This window comes from Penaeus vannamei, chromosome 3 (genome assembly GCF_042767895.1).
Source record: "Penaeus vannamei isolate JL-2024 chromosome 3, ASM4276789v1, whole genome shotgun sequence".
In the NCBI taxonomy this organism is placed as follows: Eukaryota; Metazoa; Arthropoda; class Malacostraca; order Decapoda; family Penaeidae; genus Penaeus; species Penaeus vannamei.
The window spans coordinates 42,148,333-42,169,222 of NC_091551.1; the positions used below are offsets into that span (position 1 = coordinate 42,148,333).

General features: G+C 47.0%; 2 protein-coding genes across 3 annotated transcripts in view; both read right to left on the bottom strand.

Annotated features, from left to right (window-relative positions):
- LOC113819860 (sodium/mannose cotransporter SLC5A10) overlaps positions 1–20,890 on the bottom strand; it is a 379,451-nt gene that overhangs the window by 197,709 nt on the left and 160,852 nt on the right. The window lies entirely within an intron of this gene.
- The window catches only part of LOC113806329 (RNA-binding protein MEX3B), a gene marked incomplete in the record, with an annotated part of 110,006 nt that continues 98,239 nt past the window's right edge, over positions 9,124–20,890 (bottom strand). The window contains 1 exon segment of the mRNA XM_070145515.1: positions 9,124–18,944. Coding sequence (XP_070001616.1) covers positions 17,370–18,944 — 1,575 coding nt within the window.

Here is a 20,890-nt window from a genome sequence, read left to right on the forward strand (position 1 = left end):
AGAAGAGGAATAAGGAGATGAGGTGGTGGAGAGAGGGAAGGTGGAGGAGAAAGACATAGGCTAGAACAAGAACGAGGGAAAGAGGTAGGAGGAGATAGATGAATGAGACATGAGAGGAGGAGGATGAGAAAACAAGGAAGAGGAAGAACAAAGAGAGAGAGAGAGAGTAGAGAGGAGATAAAGATGATGAAGAGTAAGAAGATAAAAAAGAAAGTAGTAGTGGTGGTAATGGCTGAAGAAAGGGGAGAAGTAAAATAAAGAGAAAGCCAAAAAAAAAAATATATAAATAAATAAATAAATAAAATAAAAGATAAAAATAATGATAAAAACATAGAGAGGAGAAAAGGCAAGCAAATAAACAATAAACAAGAGGGAGATGAAGCAAAACAAGAAAGCCAGACCACAGAAGTCAAGAGGTAAAGAGGATCCACGGAGCTCTTCAGTGTCCAGGAGTGATATAGGCCTATCGCAGACGAGTTGTTTGGGACCGACCCAGCTGGAAGGAGGCCTAGCTGGTGATTGGTTGGGGGTGGGTGTTGTTTGTTATGAATAGATCAATAGTTTTTTGTATAGTTTTCCTCGGATTCATTCAGAGGAGTCTACTATTTTCTTAACATAGTTTCTTAATTGTTTTTGTGTATAGTCAGCTGTGACTTTCTCATGAATGATGGGTTATTTTTTTCATCCTTTTTTTCCATTAGCATTATTTTTATGGGGTTCTTTTTTCTGCAAATGTCTACAATGTTCTTCCTTTGTGCTGCCTCCAATGTATCATATTTAAATATTTTAATTTTATTTTGTGTGTTACTGCAAACTTCATATTTGAATGTCATGTAATTTTGTGTTCCAACATATTTATCAGTATTTGAGAATTGTTTCTTTCAAGTCTACGTTAGGTAGATCCTGTTTCTTGTAATTCATCATAGTTATAATAATTTGCTAGTTTACTATTTACTCCAATTACAGATTCAGCTTCATTTCTGTAACTCTCTTTAATCAAATAAATTTTAGTCCTCATATATTGTTATATTTTAACATTAACCCATTAGTCATTTTCACAATTTGTCTTCCATTATATTGCATCATAATTTTTCAAATTGATTTTTTTGTTATAATCTCAATCCTTCTTTTTTTTTTCTTTTTCTTTAATACAATCTGTCAATCTCTTCTTTTTAATTATACATACCAACTGACTCCATGAAGGGGGAAAACACGTCAAAAAAGGTATAAAACATACACATTTTAATACATGTAACTTTATTATTTATCTATTGAATCACTCTCACAAAAATCAGAAAATAAAATTATTAGCAAACATGAAAAATTAACCATACATATATTATTTTTAAGTACCGGAGTGGCTCATTACCACAGAGAGGTATTAACTCCAAAATATGCTTTGTTCATACTTCTTTTTTTCATTTATTTTTAATAATATGCATATGGAAACATCAATAATAAAAATATATGGGAATACATTATCTTAATATGGAACTACGGTTTATGGTTAGAGGGTTTTCTTCATATTATTCACTTGCATGTCGCATCGGGGGGTGAGGCCGAAAATACATGGTCAAAACCCCCCCCTTTCCTGGCTGACAAATGAACAAACAAACAAACAAACAGGCTTCAAGCGATAAAAAAAGAGAGATATACACATAGGCAATATTGCTATTCAAAATAAAAACACACAAATATAGTAGGAAAATAAAATATTGTGATCCATATAAAAATTTTTTGAGTCTTTCAAAAAGGGGGGTGGATTGAGGTGGCCGGGGACAAAAAGCTTCACCTTTCGCTCTAAGAATAAGAATAATAATAACTATATACTGTAGGAGAGAGAGAGAGAGAAGGGGGTGGGATCCTCGAGGGTATTCCTGCGTCTAGGTTTTTCTCTCCCTCTCCCGCTCTCAAGATCCATCACTTTTCAGGTGAGAAAAATTCCTTGGGGATGGTAGGACATCCAGGGATAGGAGAGGATGGGATGGATAGGGGAAGGAGGGGGCGGGGGGAAAGGAAGGGTCATTGTACGCGGCCACACAATCCTGACTCATCCATATAATATATATACACAGTACATAGGTTTTTTTAATTAGTATTTTTTAGCTCTCAATAGTCAGCAATGGTCCTTGGCAATGAGAAAACAAATCAACAGAATACATCTTGAGATTTATATATAAAAAATAAATACACAAAAAAATCTAACGCGAATAATACATTAAGCACAATCATTTATCAGATACGAGAGCCAAAACAGAAAAAATATACATATATATAGATTTTTTCATACAAAAAAATATAAAATAAAAAAAAATAAAAACAGCCTGATGAACCAACCAATTTCTACTTTTATCTTTTTATTTTAAATCAACACATATCTGAAATAACAAGGGAAAAAAACATGAGGTTTATTTTTAAAAAATATGAAATCCTTGACTAGTGTTCAATTCCTTAGAGAGCCTGAAACAGCTGGCTTCCATTGAAATAATTCAATCACACCTAATTGTAGTAATAGTTAAGATGCCCGTGTGAAAAAAGTACTATATGTTTACAGTGATAGCGACAATAATATTAACAAATTAAACCTAGGTAATAAATGTACATATTGATAATCATAACTTGATTATTAACTATTAAAGAGGGTAGCAAAATATATAGCAATTAAGACCACGAAGAGAGAGGGGGGTTGGTGGTGGGGATGGGGGTGGTGGTGGTGGTAGTGGCGGTTGTGGGTGGAAGTGGTGGAAGGGGAAAGAGGAGGGGGGGGGGGCTGGGAGGGAGAAGGGAGGTAGGTGAAATGGAAAGAGGCGGGGGTGGGGGGTGAAAAGGGGAAGAATAAAAGTGGAAGAGGGAAAAGAGGAAGAGGAGGAGGAGGAGTCTTCACAAAAAAAGACCACCAAGAAGAAGAGGAGAGGAAGGAGGAGGAGATGAAAAAAAAGGAATTAGTAGCAAAAACAAAGAATTCAAGTTCATCCAAAGTGAATAATTTCTTTCCAAAAATCACCACAGTCGTTGTATCGCAATGAACATCAATTAAGAGTAGTTCTACCGTTGACGAAAAAGATGGGTAGAGGGGTAGGGGTGGTGGGTAGGGTAGGAGGGGGGGGACACAACCCTTGTTCTACGGAATGGATGGTGATGATTGGTGGGGGTGAGGGGGGGCGGGGGCGGACTCTTGTAGGCAAGGGAGGGGGTGGTGGGGTGATGATGAAAGGGGGGGTAGGGGTATCAATGGTGAGGAAGGAGGGGGGGGCGTTCAAACCGGGATAGTATACCAACATGGCTATAAAATGGGGGTGGGGGGATAAGGGGGGTTATATAGTGTAAAAATAAATGTGGCTCTTGAAAAATCATGATACGGGATACATATATATATTTATATATACTCCATAAGGATAAACAGCTATAGAGACATAAAGGTATCAACAGAAATATCGGCTTTTTTCTCTCTTTTTTTGATCCATATATAATGAGTATGCTATAAAAAACAACAGGATATAATGACCCATGCTCAGAGTCCGACCCGGGAAATATGGACCATGGACTCATAGACACGTTTTAGGCAGAACTCACGTGGTAATACGAGGGAGAAGGGGGGGACCGGGGGGAGAGGGGGGGGTGGCCCGAAGGAGGGTAGGCCTATGGACCTCCCCGTCTTCGTTCTTCCCAGTCATGAGTATTATGAAGTTCTGTACACTTCCTTTTTTTAAAACTTCTACATTTTTTTTCATTACACATCTTTTTTGAACATACGGAACACCAATAAGTGAAAAATAGATCACTAGAGAAAATATATGTATATATGTATATAGACACACCGATATGACCCACAAACGGCTCTGTGACTCAACAAACAAACAAAAAAAAAGAGAGGGGGGGAGGAAGGGATCTCCCGCCCCCCTCCCTCCTTTCATTTCTCTTCGTTTTTTTTTCTCTTCAAATTTAAGTGTCAGCGAGGCCTCAGGTAATCAGGGGGGAAAAATGGGGGGGGGGGGGTTGGATGGGGCCGTTTCCCCCCTCCCGAAAACCTCCCCCTCTTCTGCCGTCGGTCCGCACGTGAGCGCTACTGGCTAGTACACAACCAAAACTGTCGACGGCTACACTCTCAGCTACACAGCACGACACGCCACTTGGTCATGAAAGTGAAAATGTCTCACTACTTTTAAGTATGAATGACAAAAAAGAATGGCTGATTCTTTTTTTTCTCTTTTTTTTTACACTTTTTTGTGGGTGGGTGGGGTGGGTGGTGGTGAAATTCACACTTCGTCACCCTCCGTGGCGTCCTTGAAAATAATTACTTGTATTTTCTTTTTTTTAAGTTCACAATATCAAGTTGACAATGTACACACTACCGAGTATATGTTATTGCTTTCGGGTTAAAAGTGAAGGAAATATTCTGTTTTTTTCTCTCAATAAGAAGTCTTCAGAGAATCTCCTGTAAAATCTAGAATCTTCTTGCTGGTTGGGGGGCAGGGGGGGGGATGAAAGGGGAGAGGGGGAGAGGAGGGGAGTTAAAGTCATGCTTTTAAAGGAGGGAGGGGGGGTGAAAAGGGGGTAATGGGGGGGGGGAGGTTGGCGCGCCATCAGTCAACAGTTTGGCATACAAGGATTTTTCACTACATCCATTGCGCAAAGACATTGTTATATGCACATGCTGAAATTGCAAAATAGGTTCTTCTCAAAGTCAATAATATACTATAAATTTATCTCTTATTTGTTTTTTTAAATCTTATTCTCTTAAATATCTAAACTCTTTTAACATCATAATATCTGCACAAAAATGTATCTAAAAGAAATCACGAGAGACGTTTTAAATCTACCTTCCATAAAAGCAGGGGAAAGGGGGGGTGAAGGAAGGGGGGAGAGGGGTCGAGGAGGAGGAGGAGGAGAAAACCCACAAAGGGGAAGGGAAAGAGATGATGGGAAGGGGGAAGGGTATGGGGGGGGGGAGTAGGGGAAGGGGATATTATTTATTTTCCTTTGCAAATTGAACAGCAGATAACAACCGTCTTCACACCGCTTCCCGCGTTACGGCCACAGGAACCACTCACAATAACGCAATCTTTTAGAGGGGGGAAGGGGAAGGGTGTAGGGAGGGAGGGGGAAAGGGAGTAGGGAGGGAAGAGGGGAGGGGGAAAGGGAATAAGGAGGGGGTAGGATGGAGGCGCAGAGTAGAAGGGAGGGGGGGGGGAAGGGGGGGGGGAAGGGGAGGGGGAAGGGTGAGGATAGAAGAGGGGGAGGGAATGAGGAAGGGGAGAGGGAGGGGGGAGGGGGGGCTAGTCTGCATTGATCGCGGTTCGCCCTCGGGTTTTCGTGGGTGGGAAATACACGCCTATCCCGTGTGAGAAGTTGGAGAGGAATGACAACGCCTCTGTTTCCCTTGGTTGCTTTGGTTGGTTGGTCGGCTGGCTGGCTTGGGGTTGTCTGTTGCTTGTTGTTCCGGCTTTGAAAACCCGACTCTCGCGCCCGTCCTTTAGAAAAAAATAAATAAAAAAAAAGCGATCACACGGTTCCGAAAAACAACGCACGCTTCAACTTTTTTTTTTTTTCTCCCGGTTTTGATTATCACTTTTAATATCATTCTTTGTATCATTTCGCTTTCGCTTCTTCATCCTATCCATCGAAATGCATCGACCAATCACAGAGACGGGTTTCGGAGAGTTCGCAGTGACGTCATTCTTCCCTAGTAGAGCGAAGCTAATGAAGGAGCCACCTGCAAAGGCATTTGTAACACCCGGCCCTCCGCAAAAATAAACAAAAAACAAAAAAATAAATAAAAATCGGCACAAAGGGGGAAGAACACAAAAAAGCTTTTAATAAATGGACAGTGAGCACTCGAGTCAGAGGAATTAAAAAAAAAAACAATACTCCTTACAGTTATAAAATTAAAAATTAAACAACCATTCTACTAAATTCACTTAGGAACATAACTAAATGTTTTCTACTACAAAAATAAAACTAAATAAAAATTATCATACACTTGGCCTATCTAATCAAACAAAAAAATTTGAAGATTATCAAACGTATGAAATCAGATGCCAGCATTAACACCAGTAATGCTAAGAAAGTATAGATAAAGGAACTAAAAATGGAAAATGGGGGGAGAGCTTGAAGAAAAGCAAAAAAATAAAAACTTGGGTTGAACTACAGGCAGAGCTGCTCCTCTCACTTCACGGCTATCTGGGCTGAGGAGGACGAAGATGAGGAGGAGGAGGAGGGGGGGTGAGGGGATGATATGCACATCCCCAGCCCCCAAATAATAATAATAATAATGTATACACTTAAATGCAAACATCAAGAAATCAAGGGGGGCAATCAGCACACAACAAAAAGCTAAATTTTTCTTTCATTTTGGTAAATGCATGTGGTTGTAAAATGAGTCATAATGCAAAGGTGATACACAAAAAAATGATGTAGACGATTTGTCTAAATAATAATAATGGCAATAATAATAATATCAATGATAAAAAGAAGAGAATAGGGCGTGTGTGTGGACCAACTTGTGGCAAAAATGATCAAAAGGAAAGTCAAACTAACAAAAGAAAAAGGCAGAAACACACCGTTGCGCAGGTAGGCCTTCCAGCTGCCAACGTGCCACAGGTGACTCGCGAATCTCCCTCAGACAAAGCCTAAGTTCTTGACACACGGCATTCTCTCTCTCTCTCTTGCGGTATTACCTCTCGCACGGCGCGGTAGAAACGGCTTGAACGCACGACTCAAAAGGACTCGTTTCTGGAACTCATTCTCTCTCTCTCTTGAACTTGATCCAAACTTGTTTACATCGGAACATGCACAACGAAGCGGTCGGTGGGCGAGGCTCTCCGTCGCCGGGGAGGGAGGGCGCGTGCGTGGACACGAAGGTGCGGGCGTGCGGGCGCGTGCAGGGGCGCGGACGCCTCACGGTGACCCCGGAGAAGCCTGGGGTCGGCCGTGGGGGTCCGGCCACAGGACGACCACCGCCACGACCTGTGGATCCCAACCTCGACGACGAAGTCACACTCGCTAGATATATTTCGGGGAGGGGGGGGGCTATTCTTTTTTGCTCGGTTTTTTAAACATTTTATATCAGCATTATAAAGAATATATTACCATAATAACTATAAATATTTATTAACTATTGATGGCCAGAAAGAAGTTGAGAGACGGTGCCGGTCTTCCAAGCCATGGACCAGATGATGACATGTTGGCTCACAGAAAACGAGATGAGGCAGTGAGATGATTTGCAGTGACGGCGCCCGTCACGCCGGCGCGGGCAGACTCTGAGTGCTTTGGCTGGTCCAGCGGGCGTGGTAGCGAGGGCGTAGGTCCATCAACTTCCAGATATAAGGCAACAATACCAAAGAGCACGAGAAGAGATCCAAGAGGCCGCGTGTGGGAGGCCGCTCGCCGGCGCCGCGGCACCCCCAAGACACAAACCCTCGTCCGGGCGAGGCAGGCCCCCAAGCTCTCCAGAGAAGTCCAATGCCGAGTGCTCTCGAGACCCAATTCCGATGCCCTTACCCTTGCTCTCTCCCTCGCTTGTTTTGTGACTCGTGACCTGACCGGGAAGAGGGGAGAGCGGAGAGCGTTGGGGGTCGAAGGACGGGGCGACTCGCGGCAACCTCTGCGTCCGGGTGTGCCTGGCTCGGCGGGCGCCCTAGCCACGGCGCGGCCTCACATCTGAATACTGGGAAAAATAATGTGGCCCTGACATGCCATTAGGAGCCTGCCGGAGGACCTCGTCCCCGGAACTCGCGCGGGATTCTGACGGGAGGCGGCGACGTCCTGAGATACGGAAGTCTGGCCGGAGCCCCGAGGAGCGAGGGGCGGCGAGGGCGTTCCCGCGCCCCTCCGCCCGCGGAGACTCCGGCGCGGCGGAAATTTACTGGCCGGAGACGAGGCGCCCCGCCGGCTGTAATGGCGTGGCGAGTCACAAATAATGAGCATATGCTTTGGCCTTGCGAGCCTCCCTGCTGCAACTTGCTGTGGTTAGCTTTATACTCCAGACTTTAAACATTTTATCTATAATCCGCAAAAGATCCCCTTAATGTACGTACATGTATATATTAGCATGATTTAATAGCAAATACCTTAACTCGCATCATTCCCAGCCACAAGAATAGAAAATCAAATTTAGAGAGAAGTACCCCATGAACGTGAAAAGTCGAAATTTAATTTCGCTTGAATCTCAAGTACCAAAAAGCCTTTCGAAAAATGTCTTCCGGATTATACGATAAACACTCAGGTGTTTGCGGCAGAGATTTACTGTTTAGTAAAGAGGCCTACAACATTATTTGATATTTAAACTAAAATATGGCATATACCAGATATAGTAATAAAAAGTTTTGCTTATAATGATTACTCTCTATCGATAAATTTAAAAAAGAGGAAGGGGAATATGTGGGGGTTTGTGAACTCATGAGAAGGGCTTTCGATTCCGGGGGTTGCTGCCGAACCGGGCGGCGCGGGAGCCAGAGCCGAGCGAGGCAGGCAGGCGCCGACGAGGAAACGTGGACTCCTACTTCTGGGCTGTTCAGAGAGGCTTCTTCGTTCTCCGTTTTGGTTTGTAGTCTTGTTGTTCTACATCTCTTTTTTCTCTTTTTAAATCTGCGCGAGCGCCGGCGACGAACCGAACGCTGCGAGTCCGAATGCCAAAACCTAAGACAATTTTTCGTGTGAGAATTGCAAAAAAAAAAAAATAATAATAATAATAAATAAAAAACTGAAGAACATCGAGTTTCATGATCAAATACACGCTTTCCGGCGACGACGCAACTACGGTATCACTTAAATATCTTTATTTAATAATTATTATCATTATTATTAATTATTATTATTTATTATTATTCACCTGTTTTACCATATACTGTAATAGAAGTACGAACGCTGAGCTCTACGAGAATATAGTTGTTACTGAAATATATATTATTATATGTATATAGAACTATGACGGGGAAAGGGGATATGACGGTAGTATGTGGAAGTTGTTGGCGAAGTTGTCATCGAACTTCCTTCCAAGGCGCGGCGGCGGGACACGGGACGCTGTCGACGTTTCTTGACTCTACTTGGCTTTTTTTCCTCTTTTTCTTGGACTTGACTTTGCGAAACTTTGCGGCGAAATTGTATCTTTGGCTTGGCTCTCTCTTTTCTGGCTTTGATTTGACTTGTGGTCGTGGTGGCAATTTTTTTTCTTCTTTAACTGACATACCCATTCAAGAAAATTTGAATTCTCGAAAAAATTATCAACTACTAGAAACTCGCTGTCCTTAAGAAAAATAAATAAATAAAAGAAATAGGTAAGAACTCTAAATATTTCTGCAATCAACACATTAATTATCATTATCATTAACCTATTCTGAATCATCATATCCACCACAAAACGAGACAATAGTTGACATACATTACTGAGCAGTTGCTTCCCGGAATGCGGTCCTGTAGGGGGGGAACTTTGGTCTTACGGCGATCAACTTTCAATCAACTTACGATTCTCTCGATTCCGCTCTGGTCGTCCATCGCGAGAATCACGACTCGACAAGGGGGCCGCTGCGCTTGTACTGTGCCTCCTACAAGCAAAGTGTTGGTGTGGGTGTAGTTGTAAACAGGAGTGAAGGAGTGGGTGCAAGTGTGAGTGTGTGTGTTGGAGAAATAGGTGGAGGACGAGGAGAAAAAGGAAGGCAGGCGAATTACCCGAAAATCTTTCGTTCACTCGCAAACGGGGGAAATAGCCTCTTCGACCAAAGCCTGGACCCGCCCACAGGGCCAGCGCGCATCCGGACACAATCGATAAAAAATAAATATATGCACAATGATCAACAATGAAAGGATTGTCAGCGAAAGATTGTGGGATGTTGAACTCTCTAAAGCCACGTTTAAGCGCGCAATCGTTCTTCATTTTACGATCAAAACAATGAATAAGATGTCTTTTGTTTTCTAAGCAGCTTCCTCGGTTGGATCCACACGCATCTGACTCGAGTTGACTCGACAGCACTGACTGATCTGACTGAAATGCTCTGAAGTGCGCCTCCAGTCGAGGAATGGACAGCGGTCAGTCGCACGGAAAGGCCTTGTCGAAGGGCCTCCGTCAGCGCGAAAAAATCCGATTGCAAAAATGTCCGTTTTCTCTCTCTCGTCTTTTCCAAACCGCGACTGGAACAAGCAGACAGTTTCTTCTTGATCTCGGTGTGAAGGGGCTCTCGAAAAGCCTGTGACCCGACTGACTTCTCTTGGTTTAAGATTCCTAAGCTGGCTGGCAAAATATTGACTTGCAGGGTTTTGTAATTGTATAGACTTAGTTACTTCTTTTTTAAATCTTGCATAAGTGACAAAAAATATCTGAAAATAGTCTAGCAATCATTGATCAATTATTGCAATAAGTTGTGCCCGAACGTAACCCACTGCATATCACAGAGGCGAGAGTCGTGCATAATGCAACGACGGATTCGCCCTTATGATAGGCGTGCGGCTTACACCCTAGTTTAAACTTCCCTGTAAACACCGATTGCTGTGGGGAAGCCTTGATGAAGAAGCATAGAATATTTTTGGTATTTTTTCACATTTTTGTTTTATCATCCTAAGTATACACTACGATTTTATGAAAAATTACCATACAATATATATACGGCGTTGTAGAAAAGTACAAAAAATAAACTCATTACGGATTAGAGTGCATAGGTATTGTGAACTAACTTATGACACAGACGACAGTTGTTCAACGCTGTACTGGAAGACCCATGGAACGAAGCAGCTGCTGACGAAACATTTCCATCGAGTTCTGAATCAAGGAAAACCGCCGAGCGCCACCGAGGCTGAGCCTTGAGGTCGACCCCAAACCTGGTTCGAGTTGACTCTTCGTTCCTCGAGGATTTCTTTTGTTTTACGACTCCCCCTCTGTCGTCTCGAGTCTCGCGAATGCCCGTCACTGATTGGCTGGCGCGCCACGCCACTTCCCAGCTGGCGACTCTCTGATTGGTGGGTGGCAGCGACTTCGCTCGGAGACGAGGGGGTGTTTCGAGGTGGACCTCAAGGTGGGCCTCCAGTGGGCGGGGTTATGGGCAGGGCGGGGAGGACAGCTGGGCGTCAATTCTCCCATCGTGACTTTTTCCACTTTCAGTTAACAATTTTAGGGCACTCACACTCCCGACGTTACACGCCCCCTACAGCAGCCAGCGCGAGGCCGCCCTCGGCTCGGCGGGCGTCGGCGCGAGCAAGAAGCCTTCCTCCGCCACGCCCTCGGCAGCGGGCGGCGGACGCACTGGGCTGCAGGAGACGAACCCCAAAAAACTTGGCAGGTCGAACCCGCAGACTGATGGACTTGAGGAATACGTACAAAAAAACAGAACCTGTCACAGGGCTCGGGCGGGGCCGCGAGCTGTGGTGGGTGTAGGGGCGTGTCCTCTCCGCCCGCTGCCGCTACAACACTGTGAATGCGGGACCTGGACTCTGCCTCCCACAATGATGGGGTGACAAGCATGCAGGTCGGGGCGAAAAAGGTGCTAAGCCACAAGGCAATGCGTCACTACTGTTAACACTTCTCTCTACTACGGTTTTTACAAGTCATGAAGAAGGTCCATGGTGCCTCTTGCCAGCGAGGGATTTTCGACCGTAAGATATATATATAGATCCATACATATACACATATATATCATCTATCATATATATATATATACTGTATATATCTCAGAGGGATTTTTGCGTACTTTATGGCTCAGCGTCGTTTAACGCCTCGAGCTGAACAAGGATCCCCGCGCAGGGTAAAACCACGCTTTTCGGAGGCGTCGTCAGAGGGGCTCCCTCCCCCCCTTCCCCTCCCTCTCTGCCCCCCTTTCCCTGGAGTGGAGCGGGGGGCTGGCGGGGGGGCTCGAGGGGGGAGGGGAGACGAGGCTCTTGGAAAAAAAAGGAAAAAAAAAAAAAAAGAAAAAAACACACGCGCCCCCTGTCGACGTCGCCCGAAAACTGGTGCTTTACATACACATCACACGACAGCAAACACAAAGGCGATGTGTTTTTTTTTTTTTTTTTTAGTTTTTTTTTTTGGAGTTTTGTTTTTTTGTTTTTTTCCAGCGCTTTATAAAATGAATGAAAAATAACGCTTTTTTATCCTTTTGTTGCTTTTTTTTCTCTCCTCTACATCACGTACATATACAATAGAGACAGTGACACCTGAATTTCTTGATTCTGATGCCCTCAGAAATCGGTATAGAAATAAAGTAATAAAAATAATTTCTTAGATCACTCAATCTAGGCTACACAAACAAAGTACACGATAAACTTTTTTCCTCTATTAAATCATATATATTAAAATAGATATATGAAAAACTACGTAAACTTTCATCTTCTGTAAATAGCAATCAAGTTGTGCTCTACCATTAAGATACAAGGGGCGGGTATATTATATTATATTATTCTAAATATTATTATTATTATTATAAGTGTTTTTATATAAAGAGGGGGGAGGGCGGGGGGGGAGAGGCAGGGGCTTTCTCGCAGTCCTCCGTCTCCGACATTTTACTCTCCTTTTTTTTTGTTTTTGTTTTTATTTTTTATACAATTTCTCCATCGCAGTTCGGATGGAGAAAGTGGGGGAGGAGGAGGAGGAAGCGGAGGAAGAATAAGAGGAGGACGATGACGAAGAAGAGGACGAGGAGAAGGGAGGGGAGAATAAAGTAAAAAATAAAAAAGGAAGAGGCAAAAAAACAGAAATAGGGGAGTTGGGGGTGAGGGGGTTAGGGTGGGGGGGGGATATAGAGAAAGCCCTTACCTCTTGACTCCCGAGAAAATGACAGCAGTTGTTGTCTCTTTCTTTCTGGTAAACTCTATAAACGTGACAGAAAAAGTCTCAGCGATCTTGGGGCCTGTGTCACCGAGACGGCTCCCTATAAAAAAAAAAATCCTAAAAAAAAAAGGAAAAATGGTAGGGGGTGGGGGTGGGGGGGTTAGGGGGCATGGAGGAGGGGGGTATCTCGTCCGCTTGCTGAATAGAGGGGGAGGGAGGGAGAGGGGTAAAAAAGGGAGGAAGGGAGGGAATCAAAAATAAAAACAATAAGAGCTCACCAAGCGACACATGACATGACACGGAACCTGCGCATGACACAAGCTCCACCATCGTTGGACCGATTAACACAGAACCGAAAAAAAAGAAAAAAAAAATATATAGATTTATATATATTGTATAATAAATAAAAAAAATTAATAAAAAATAAAAACTCCATCTACTATTCCCAAGCAGACACTGACAGACAGACAATGAAGAGTTCGGGTTGAGAATCGAAAGGGAAATTCGTAACACATCCTGGTTTTCTTTTCTTTCTTTCTTTCTTTCTTTTTTTCTTTAAATTTTCTCTCTCTCTCTCTCTCTCTCTCTCTCTCTCTCTCTCTCTCTCTCTCTCTCTCTCTCTCTCTCTCTCTCTCTCTCTCTCTCTCTCTCTCTCTCTCTCTCTTTCCTTCTTTATTATCGTCAAAATTCTAGTATCAGTCTCGTCCCGCTCCTGGTATGGTGTCTGTCGCATTTACTAGTCAATTATTAGTGGTAATAATAATAATCATTATAAAACTGGGGGGTGAGGGATAATAAGGGGGGGGGGCAATGTGTCACATGTGAGGGGAGTGAGGGGGGGTGAAGTGGGGGTGGGTGGGCAGCAAGATATATATATATATATTATCATTATTTAATATTATCATTAATATTATTATTATTATTATTATTATTATTACACAGTTAATGACCATATATCTCCCTAAAACAAACGTTTGAGGGGAGGAGTAGGAGTAGGAGGAGGAGAAGGAGGAGGAGGAGGAGAAGGAGGAGGAGGAGGCGGAAGAGAGGGCGGGGGGCAAGGAGGGGGGGAGGGGGTGTTGACAAGCTGGTTTCTTTACATAATCTCAAAAAATTACCTTCCGTGGAATCCACACACTGTCGTCTTATCTCACTTTCTGATTGATTTGCGCTCTATATCGCATTTTTATTATCTAAAAAAAAAACTATATAAAAAAAATTGCATCATATTTACTCGTAAAAAAATTCACCGACACATGGAGTGAGAATGCACGGGTTTATACAAAGAAATTCTATATAAAGAAAATATACATTATTGTAGTGCTTTCTGGATATAGGGATGGGGGGAGCAGAGGGGAAATGGGGGGGAAAGGAGGCAATAATCAGGGAACGAGGAGATGGGGAGAGGAGAGGAAGAGAGGGAGGGGGAGAGGGAAATATACAGAAAAAAAATTGATACAGTTTACATACACAGCTGGGATCGCGAGGTGAGCCCGAGACAAAGACAGCACACACTCACGATACACAAAATATACACACATAATACACTATCTCGGATTAATATTAATATTATTATTATTATCATCATCATCATCATCATCATCATCTTCATCATTATAACCGTAATGTATTTCCTCATTTCTCACTTTTTTTAAATACATTTTTTTAAATCTTTGTTGTTGTTTGCCCGGTATATGGGTAGCTAGAAAAAATATATCATAAAGGAACTAAAAACATTTCAACTTTAAACTTCCATTAAAAAGAAGAGAAGAAAAAAATATAAATCTTAGGGACAAAAATATATATTACCTTAAAAACTAAACACTCATCTTCAAAAAAATAATAATAATAATACGTTTTTTCTTTTTTTAATCTTAAGACGCTAACACCACAAAGCTTGTCTATCTTTGTGTCAGGAGAACATAGAATAAAACCACCTTCGACTCGAAAGGGTTGAGGGGGGGGGGGAATAAAAGGGAGTTGGGGGGAAGGAAAAAAAGGGAGGGGGGGGGAGGGCGAGAAGGACGAAGGAGGGGGGGTGTGAGGGGTTGGGTGTGCAAATTGACACCAGTGGATATATCATCTATATATATAAACCAGCAAATTCTTGGTATATATCTCTTCTTCATTCACTCCTTTTCTTTCTTCTTCCTTACATTTTCTTTCAGAGCCCCCCTCCCCCTCCCTCCCTCCCCCCCAAAAGGAAGGACAGCGATACCCCCCATACTTTTCTCTCTGGGGGGGTGGGGGGTATCGCTCTTTTTAAAAAAATAATGATAATGCTTTTGGGCCGGCCTGCGCAAACACCCGAGGCCATTTTCAAACACACTCTCTTTCTACTTCTCGTTTTGATCAATCACCACATTATCATTATCATCATCACCGTCTTCACCAAAACTTTTTCTTGTGACACCAGATCGGCTATCTGGCTTCTTCGGGGGTATGGGGGTGAGGGGGGGTCAAGGAGCGGGTAGGGGAGGGGACGAGGGGGGTAGGAGTGAGGGGTAAGCACGAGAGTCCGGCGGGCCGCGCTTGGCGAGGGGGGGGCGGCGGTGGGGGGTTTCGTGGGCGGGTTTCTTCTTCTTTTTCCTTTTCCTTTCTCTCCCTTTCCACTTTTGAAGAGAGCAGTCGGCAGGCGTACGATGGAAGAAAAGATTTTTTTTCCAAAACATCGCAATAATAAACCACTATTATTACAATTCTTCCGGGAGCGAAGGAGTCTTCACAAGCGCCGCCTTCGCGAGTTCCGTCGACGCCGAAGAAGGCCCACGGCGGGAGAGACACTACCTCCCCCTGGCCCCTTCCTCCCTCCCCCCCGACACGCCCACGGCAGCCAGGCACCGATCGCGGGCGGCCGGGCGGACTGTCGCGCTTCTTGGCGAATATTTCACTTGTACAAAAGAGGTTTCTATACATCGTGCGCGGCGCTTCCGAGTCCTTCAAGTCAGACAAAAACAAACGTTATCACAAAAAGGCATTGATAATAATTAAATATACTGGAAATTAAAGATTGGTCTAGAATACTGTTATTATTTTCTTTTCTTTCTTTCTCTCTTCGTCTTCATCATTCTTCTCTATACAAAATAAAGTTTTTTTTTCTCTCACATCTTCTCATAAGTTTTTTTTGTAATATTTTCCATTTATATATCAATGATGAGCAAAAACTTAGATAAGCGCTATGACTAAGATAATATCACTGTATTGCTTCCATTAGATGAATGCACAAGCAGGGGTCAACTCTATTGGTTGGTGGCTCAGTGGGCGTGGTGGATGTGGGGGGTTGTTGATTTTGTGTGTGGGGGTGGGGGGGTTCTTTCACTTTTCTTTCTTTCTTGTTGGGGGTCGTGTGGGGGTCGTCTGCGTGTGGGCGGCGCGAGAGACGGAGGCGAACTTCGGCGTCGTTCCTCGAGAGACACACACGCCCACCTTTCTTGGCTGATGAGGATGTTCCATCTTCGAGGAGGTGGTGGTGGTGGGTGGTGGGTTCCAGAAGGCTATGGATGTGGGTGGGTGGGTGGATGGGCGGGTCATGGGGATGTTCTAAGGTGACTGGATCTAATGGGGGTCGGGGCGGGCGAGTGAGTGGGATGCTGGATGGGTGTCGGTGTGAGGGAAGGACATTAGTCGGCATGGGCGTGTGGGCGTGGGTGAGGCAGTGGGTCGAACTATGGTAACAGGTGTGACGGGATCAAGGCACGAGTCGATCGTTCGGGTGGTTCGACGAGGCGGCGGCCGCGGACGGGCCGGCCTCGCGAGGTTGTCTGTCTGCTGTTGACATCGGGACTGCGGTGTTGGTGGTCATGTTACTGTTGTTGTTACTGTGGTGGTTGTGGTGGTGGTGGTTGTTGTTGTTCCCTGCTCCTGGTGCCTTCCCCAACTACCCACTGGCCACCGAGCCTCCCGCACTCCGTCCATGTGTCGCTGGGGCGGGCCGGCGTGCGGGCGGCGGGCTGGTTGGTGGGCGGCTGTCACGCTCACGTAGAGTGTTCGAGAAGGATATGTAGCATTCGTTGTGAGGCGGCCTCGGGGCTGGGAGGGGCGGGCGTGCGGGCGTGCGGGCGGATGATTCAGATCTGGGTGAGCGGGTGGGGGGTTGTCTAGCGCCACGCCGTCGGCACCCTCGGTCCGCCCGGCCCAGCCCGAGCCGACCTGAGTACCCAGGAAACAGTGGGAGATCGGAGAGGGGGCGTCGACCCCCCCTGGCAGTTGTTGGCGGGCAGCGAGTGCAGCGAGCGAGCGAGCGCGGCGCTGGCCTGCCTATCACAGCCTAGCGACAGCTGTTCTCCACTCTGACTTGAAGGACTCGCGCCACCAGCACCGACGGCTCGGCCACCGGACGAACACCTTGCCCGGGGCCATACTGTCGCCCGACGCACACCAATAAAAATGCCTTACATTCCAAGTGAAAATGAAATAAAAATATCTTCACACTACTTGAATAAAAAATTTAATGATTGATTTTAAAGATAATACTCTTCAATCTGCAGATATATAAGGACTAATATACTCTATATAAGCCGGTGGTGGGGTAGTTAGAGGGCCGAGATGCCCATGAGCGCCGCATTGGCTTGTTGCAATGTACTTGCTGAGACGTTGCCGCCTGTGACGCGGTGGCGCGTTACGAGAAGATGCGGATGGCGTGAGTGACCTTCATGCGGCAGATGGGGCACTCGGACGCCTCGGACTTGAGTTTGTTGGCGCAGTCCAGGCAGAAGAGGTTGTGGCCGCAGGGAACGAGCGCGGCCACCACCTCGGACTCGCAGCACGTGACGCACCTCTTCTTCTCGTCCATGCCGTTCATGAGGCCGTTCATGCTGGCGATGGTGGTGGTCGCCGTGGAGGTGGCGGGCGCCGACGTCAGCCCGGGCACCGACTGGAAGGCGCTCAGCTGCTGCGTGAGATCGGGGGTGGAAGCTGGTGAGGATGAGGAGGGAGAGGAGGTAGGTAGTCCCCCCAGGCCTCCGGAGAGGGCCGAGTTGAGCGATGCGAGCGAGGGCGCGGCCGCGAGTCCCGGGGCCGGGTCGGAGCTGATGCGCCTCGCGGGAGGGTGGGACTCTAACGACGGGGACAGCCTGGAGGAGGGCGGGGACGCTCCGGACACTGACGACGACCTGCGTGTCAGGGACGAGGACAACGTGGAGGACAGCGACGAGAAGGTCGAGCTGAGGGAGGAACTGGAGCTGACGGTGGAGCTCATGTTGTTGCCCAGAGGCCGGCTGAGCTCGCCCCAAATGCTGGGGGGAGCTGGGTCGAAGGAGGGCGACGAGCCCATGGAGGAGCCCAGCGAGCCCAGGCCCTCGTCCACGCCGTACAGGCCGAGGCCGCCGCTGCCGCTGCCGGACACGTCGCTCCCCAGCTTGGTGTTGCCGACGCCGCCGCTGAAGGAGGAGAACAGGGACGAGTCCAAGGTGCTGCCGCCCTTGTTCGACGAGCCAAGGAGGGAAGACCCGGTGTCTCCTCCGAGCAGCGTGAAGGCGGAGTTCAGGTCGTTGAGCTGGTTCAGCGTGTTCAGGCTGTTCAGTGTGTTGTTCAGATTCATGCCGTTCAGCGAGTTGTTCAGACCGCTGCCGCTGAGACTGTTCAGGCCGTTGATGCCGTTGAGGCTGGAGCCGCTGGAGAGACCGTTGCTGAGACCATTGGTGAGACCGTTCAGACCTGCGCTGTTGGCGATGCCGTTGATGGAGGCAAGTCCGTTGAGCGAGGAATTATTGAGCTTGTAGAGGGACGAGACCAGCTCTGAGGAAGGGGGGTTGAAGAGGTTGTCGAGCCCGTGCGTGGGCGGGGGGAAGTCGGCGTGGTGGCGCGCCGCGGCCGCTGCGTTGGGCTCGTCCTGGTCCAGCAGGCCGCCCGTACGCATGGCGATGTGTGCCTCGATCTCCTTCCTGGCCTGCTCCACGGACTCCGGCAGGCCCGTCACCTCGAACACGGGCTCCTTGTCCCGCGACGGCGTGACGATGTACGTGTGAGTCTGCTGCTGAATGCGCTTGATGGTGGCGCCCTTGGGGCCCACTACCAGCCCCACCACGCGGTACGGCACGCGCACCTGGATGGTCACCTGGCCGGGCACGTTGGTGGGCGGGCCGGGCGCCATGGACCCGTTCAGGTTGTTCTTGCGGCACGCGCGGATCTGGCTGAAGTGCTCGGCCGCCGACAGGATCTCGCGCTTCGCCATCCCTACATCCTCTTTGCGACCTGCGGGAGGAGAGACAAACGGTTACGAAGGCTATGCCAAACACAAACAACTTTCTAATCATTTTTGGAAAAAAAAATACACAATAAGATCCCCAGAACAACAACTCGTCACGGTGAAAGACAGCAAAGAAATCCCGAGGAGGAAAAAGTTCCTCTCACTCGAAAGTAAACAACGGATCCCGCGGTGCCCCACGAACATGTTTTTCTACACACGAATTCCCTACAAAAAAAGTAGAAAAAAAAATCAGGAAAAATACGCGACCCAAGCTTCTCTCACGCCCCGCCCCGCGCGCCCTCTGCAACAAATCCTTGAACGCGGCGCCCAATAACCCGGCGCACTGAAACTCCCCTGCCTAATTCATTATACACTTTCATATCGCGCTTGCAGCAACCCTTCAGAAACCCACTTTCGAGCGCGGCTGCTTTTTTCTCCCCCCCCCCTCTTGGACCCCACGACCCCCCGCCAACTCGGGTCAACTACGCCGGGTCGGGTCAAGACAAACGAGTCACGCCGCTACGGCCAAAAGTGTCAGCCTGGCCCCCGCGCTCGTGGCACAGGCGCTAGGGAGGGAGGTCAAGGGGGAGGGGGAGGGAGGCCAGGTATGGAGGTAAAATAGGGAGGGGGGATGGAAAGGAAAAGGAGTGAGAGGGGAAGACAGATAAATGTGTGAGAGTGAATTGGGACACGAGAAGGGACAACAATGTACACGTCAACCGACAGGGGACGTGGTAACAAGAATCGAGTTGGGAGTCCCGCCCTTACATAGACCTTGATCCCACCTACACCCCCCACCCCACCCCCATACACACACAGACGCACGCAATCTTTACCTCTTATGGATCATTAGACAGCATAACGACCGCTCCTGGATCATATGACCGCACGTGGGAAGGGAGGAAACCCGAAAGGAGGGCCCCCTCTCTCTCACCCGCCCCCCTCCTCCCCACAGCTATCACAACCCCCCCCCCCTAGCTATCACAACCCCCACCCCCCACTCAAATCTTTTACATAATTTAGCCGACTTTTGGCAGCTCAGGCGTTTTCCCCTCCCAACCCCTTTCCCCTGCCCCCCATTCTCTCAATTAACATACCCAAAACTTCCTCAACCGGCTTCCTCAAAAATAAATAAAATAAATAAATAAATAATAATATTACATAAATAAGAAATAATAATAATAAAAATAATAATAAAAACTAACGACAATCCCATCATCAATAAAATTCAATAAAAATGATATAAACTCCAACCCAGCCGACAAAGCGAGGGCCGCCAACGCCAAACGGAATACTGAGTGAAGCGCGTTGATATTGCAAGCAGATCCGATCAAGCGCTGACCTCGAGCTCTGGCTTGTGCGCTCGCCTCGGTGTCAAACGGGGGTCGGGCGCGCGGTCTGACGGCGCTCGGAACACCACGCTCGTTCTGGGTGTAGGAGGAGGAGGAGGAGGAAGGAGGAGGAATCTCTTGGATCAACCTCCCATCCCTTCCTTTCCCCTTTTCTTCCCCCTTTCCTCTTCCTTTTCTATTCCACCCCTTTCCGTCGCTCCCACCCCGCCCACGCCATCTCACCCCTACCCGAACCCACCCCCCTCCATCATCCCGAAACAGCAAGCACGCCCTCACCCCTAAATGCAAAACACCCCCTCCCCCCTCCTTCCCCCACTACACCCACCTGGACCCCCGGACAAGGTCAGACATGGACCCCCCCCCCCTTCCCCGCCTCCCCGCCTCCGGACCCGAAATTCAAAAGGAAGAAAAGAAGAAAAGAATAAGCCATTCCACTTCGATAAACTCTCAAAAGCAAACAAACACAGACAAGCAACCCAGACGCTTCCAGACGGAGGTGGGTTGGTCGTCTCTTCCCCCTCCCCCCCCTCCCGCCCTACCCTATCCCCACTCTCCCTAGACACTCCCCTCCCCCTCTGCCAACCCCCTACCCCCGCACCA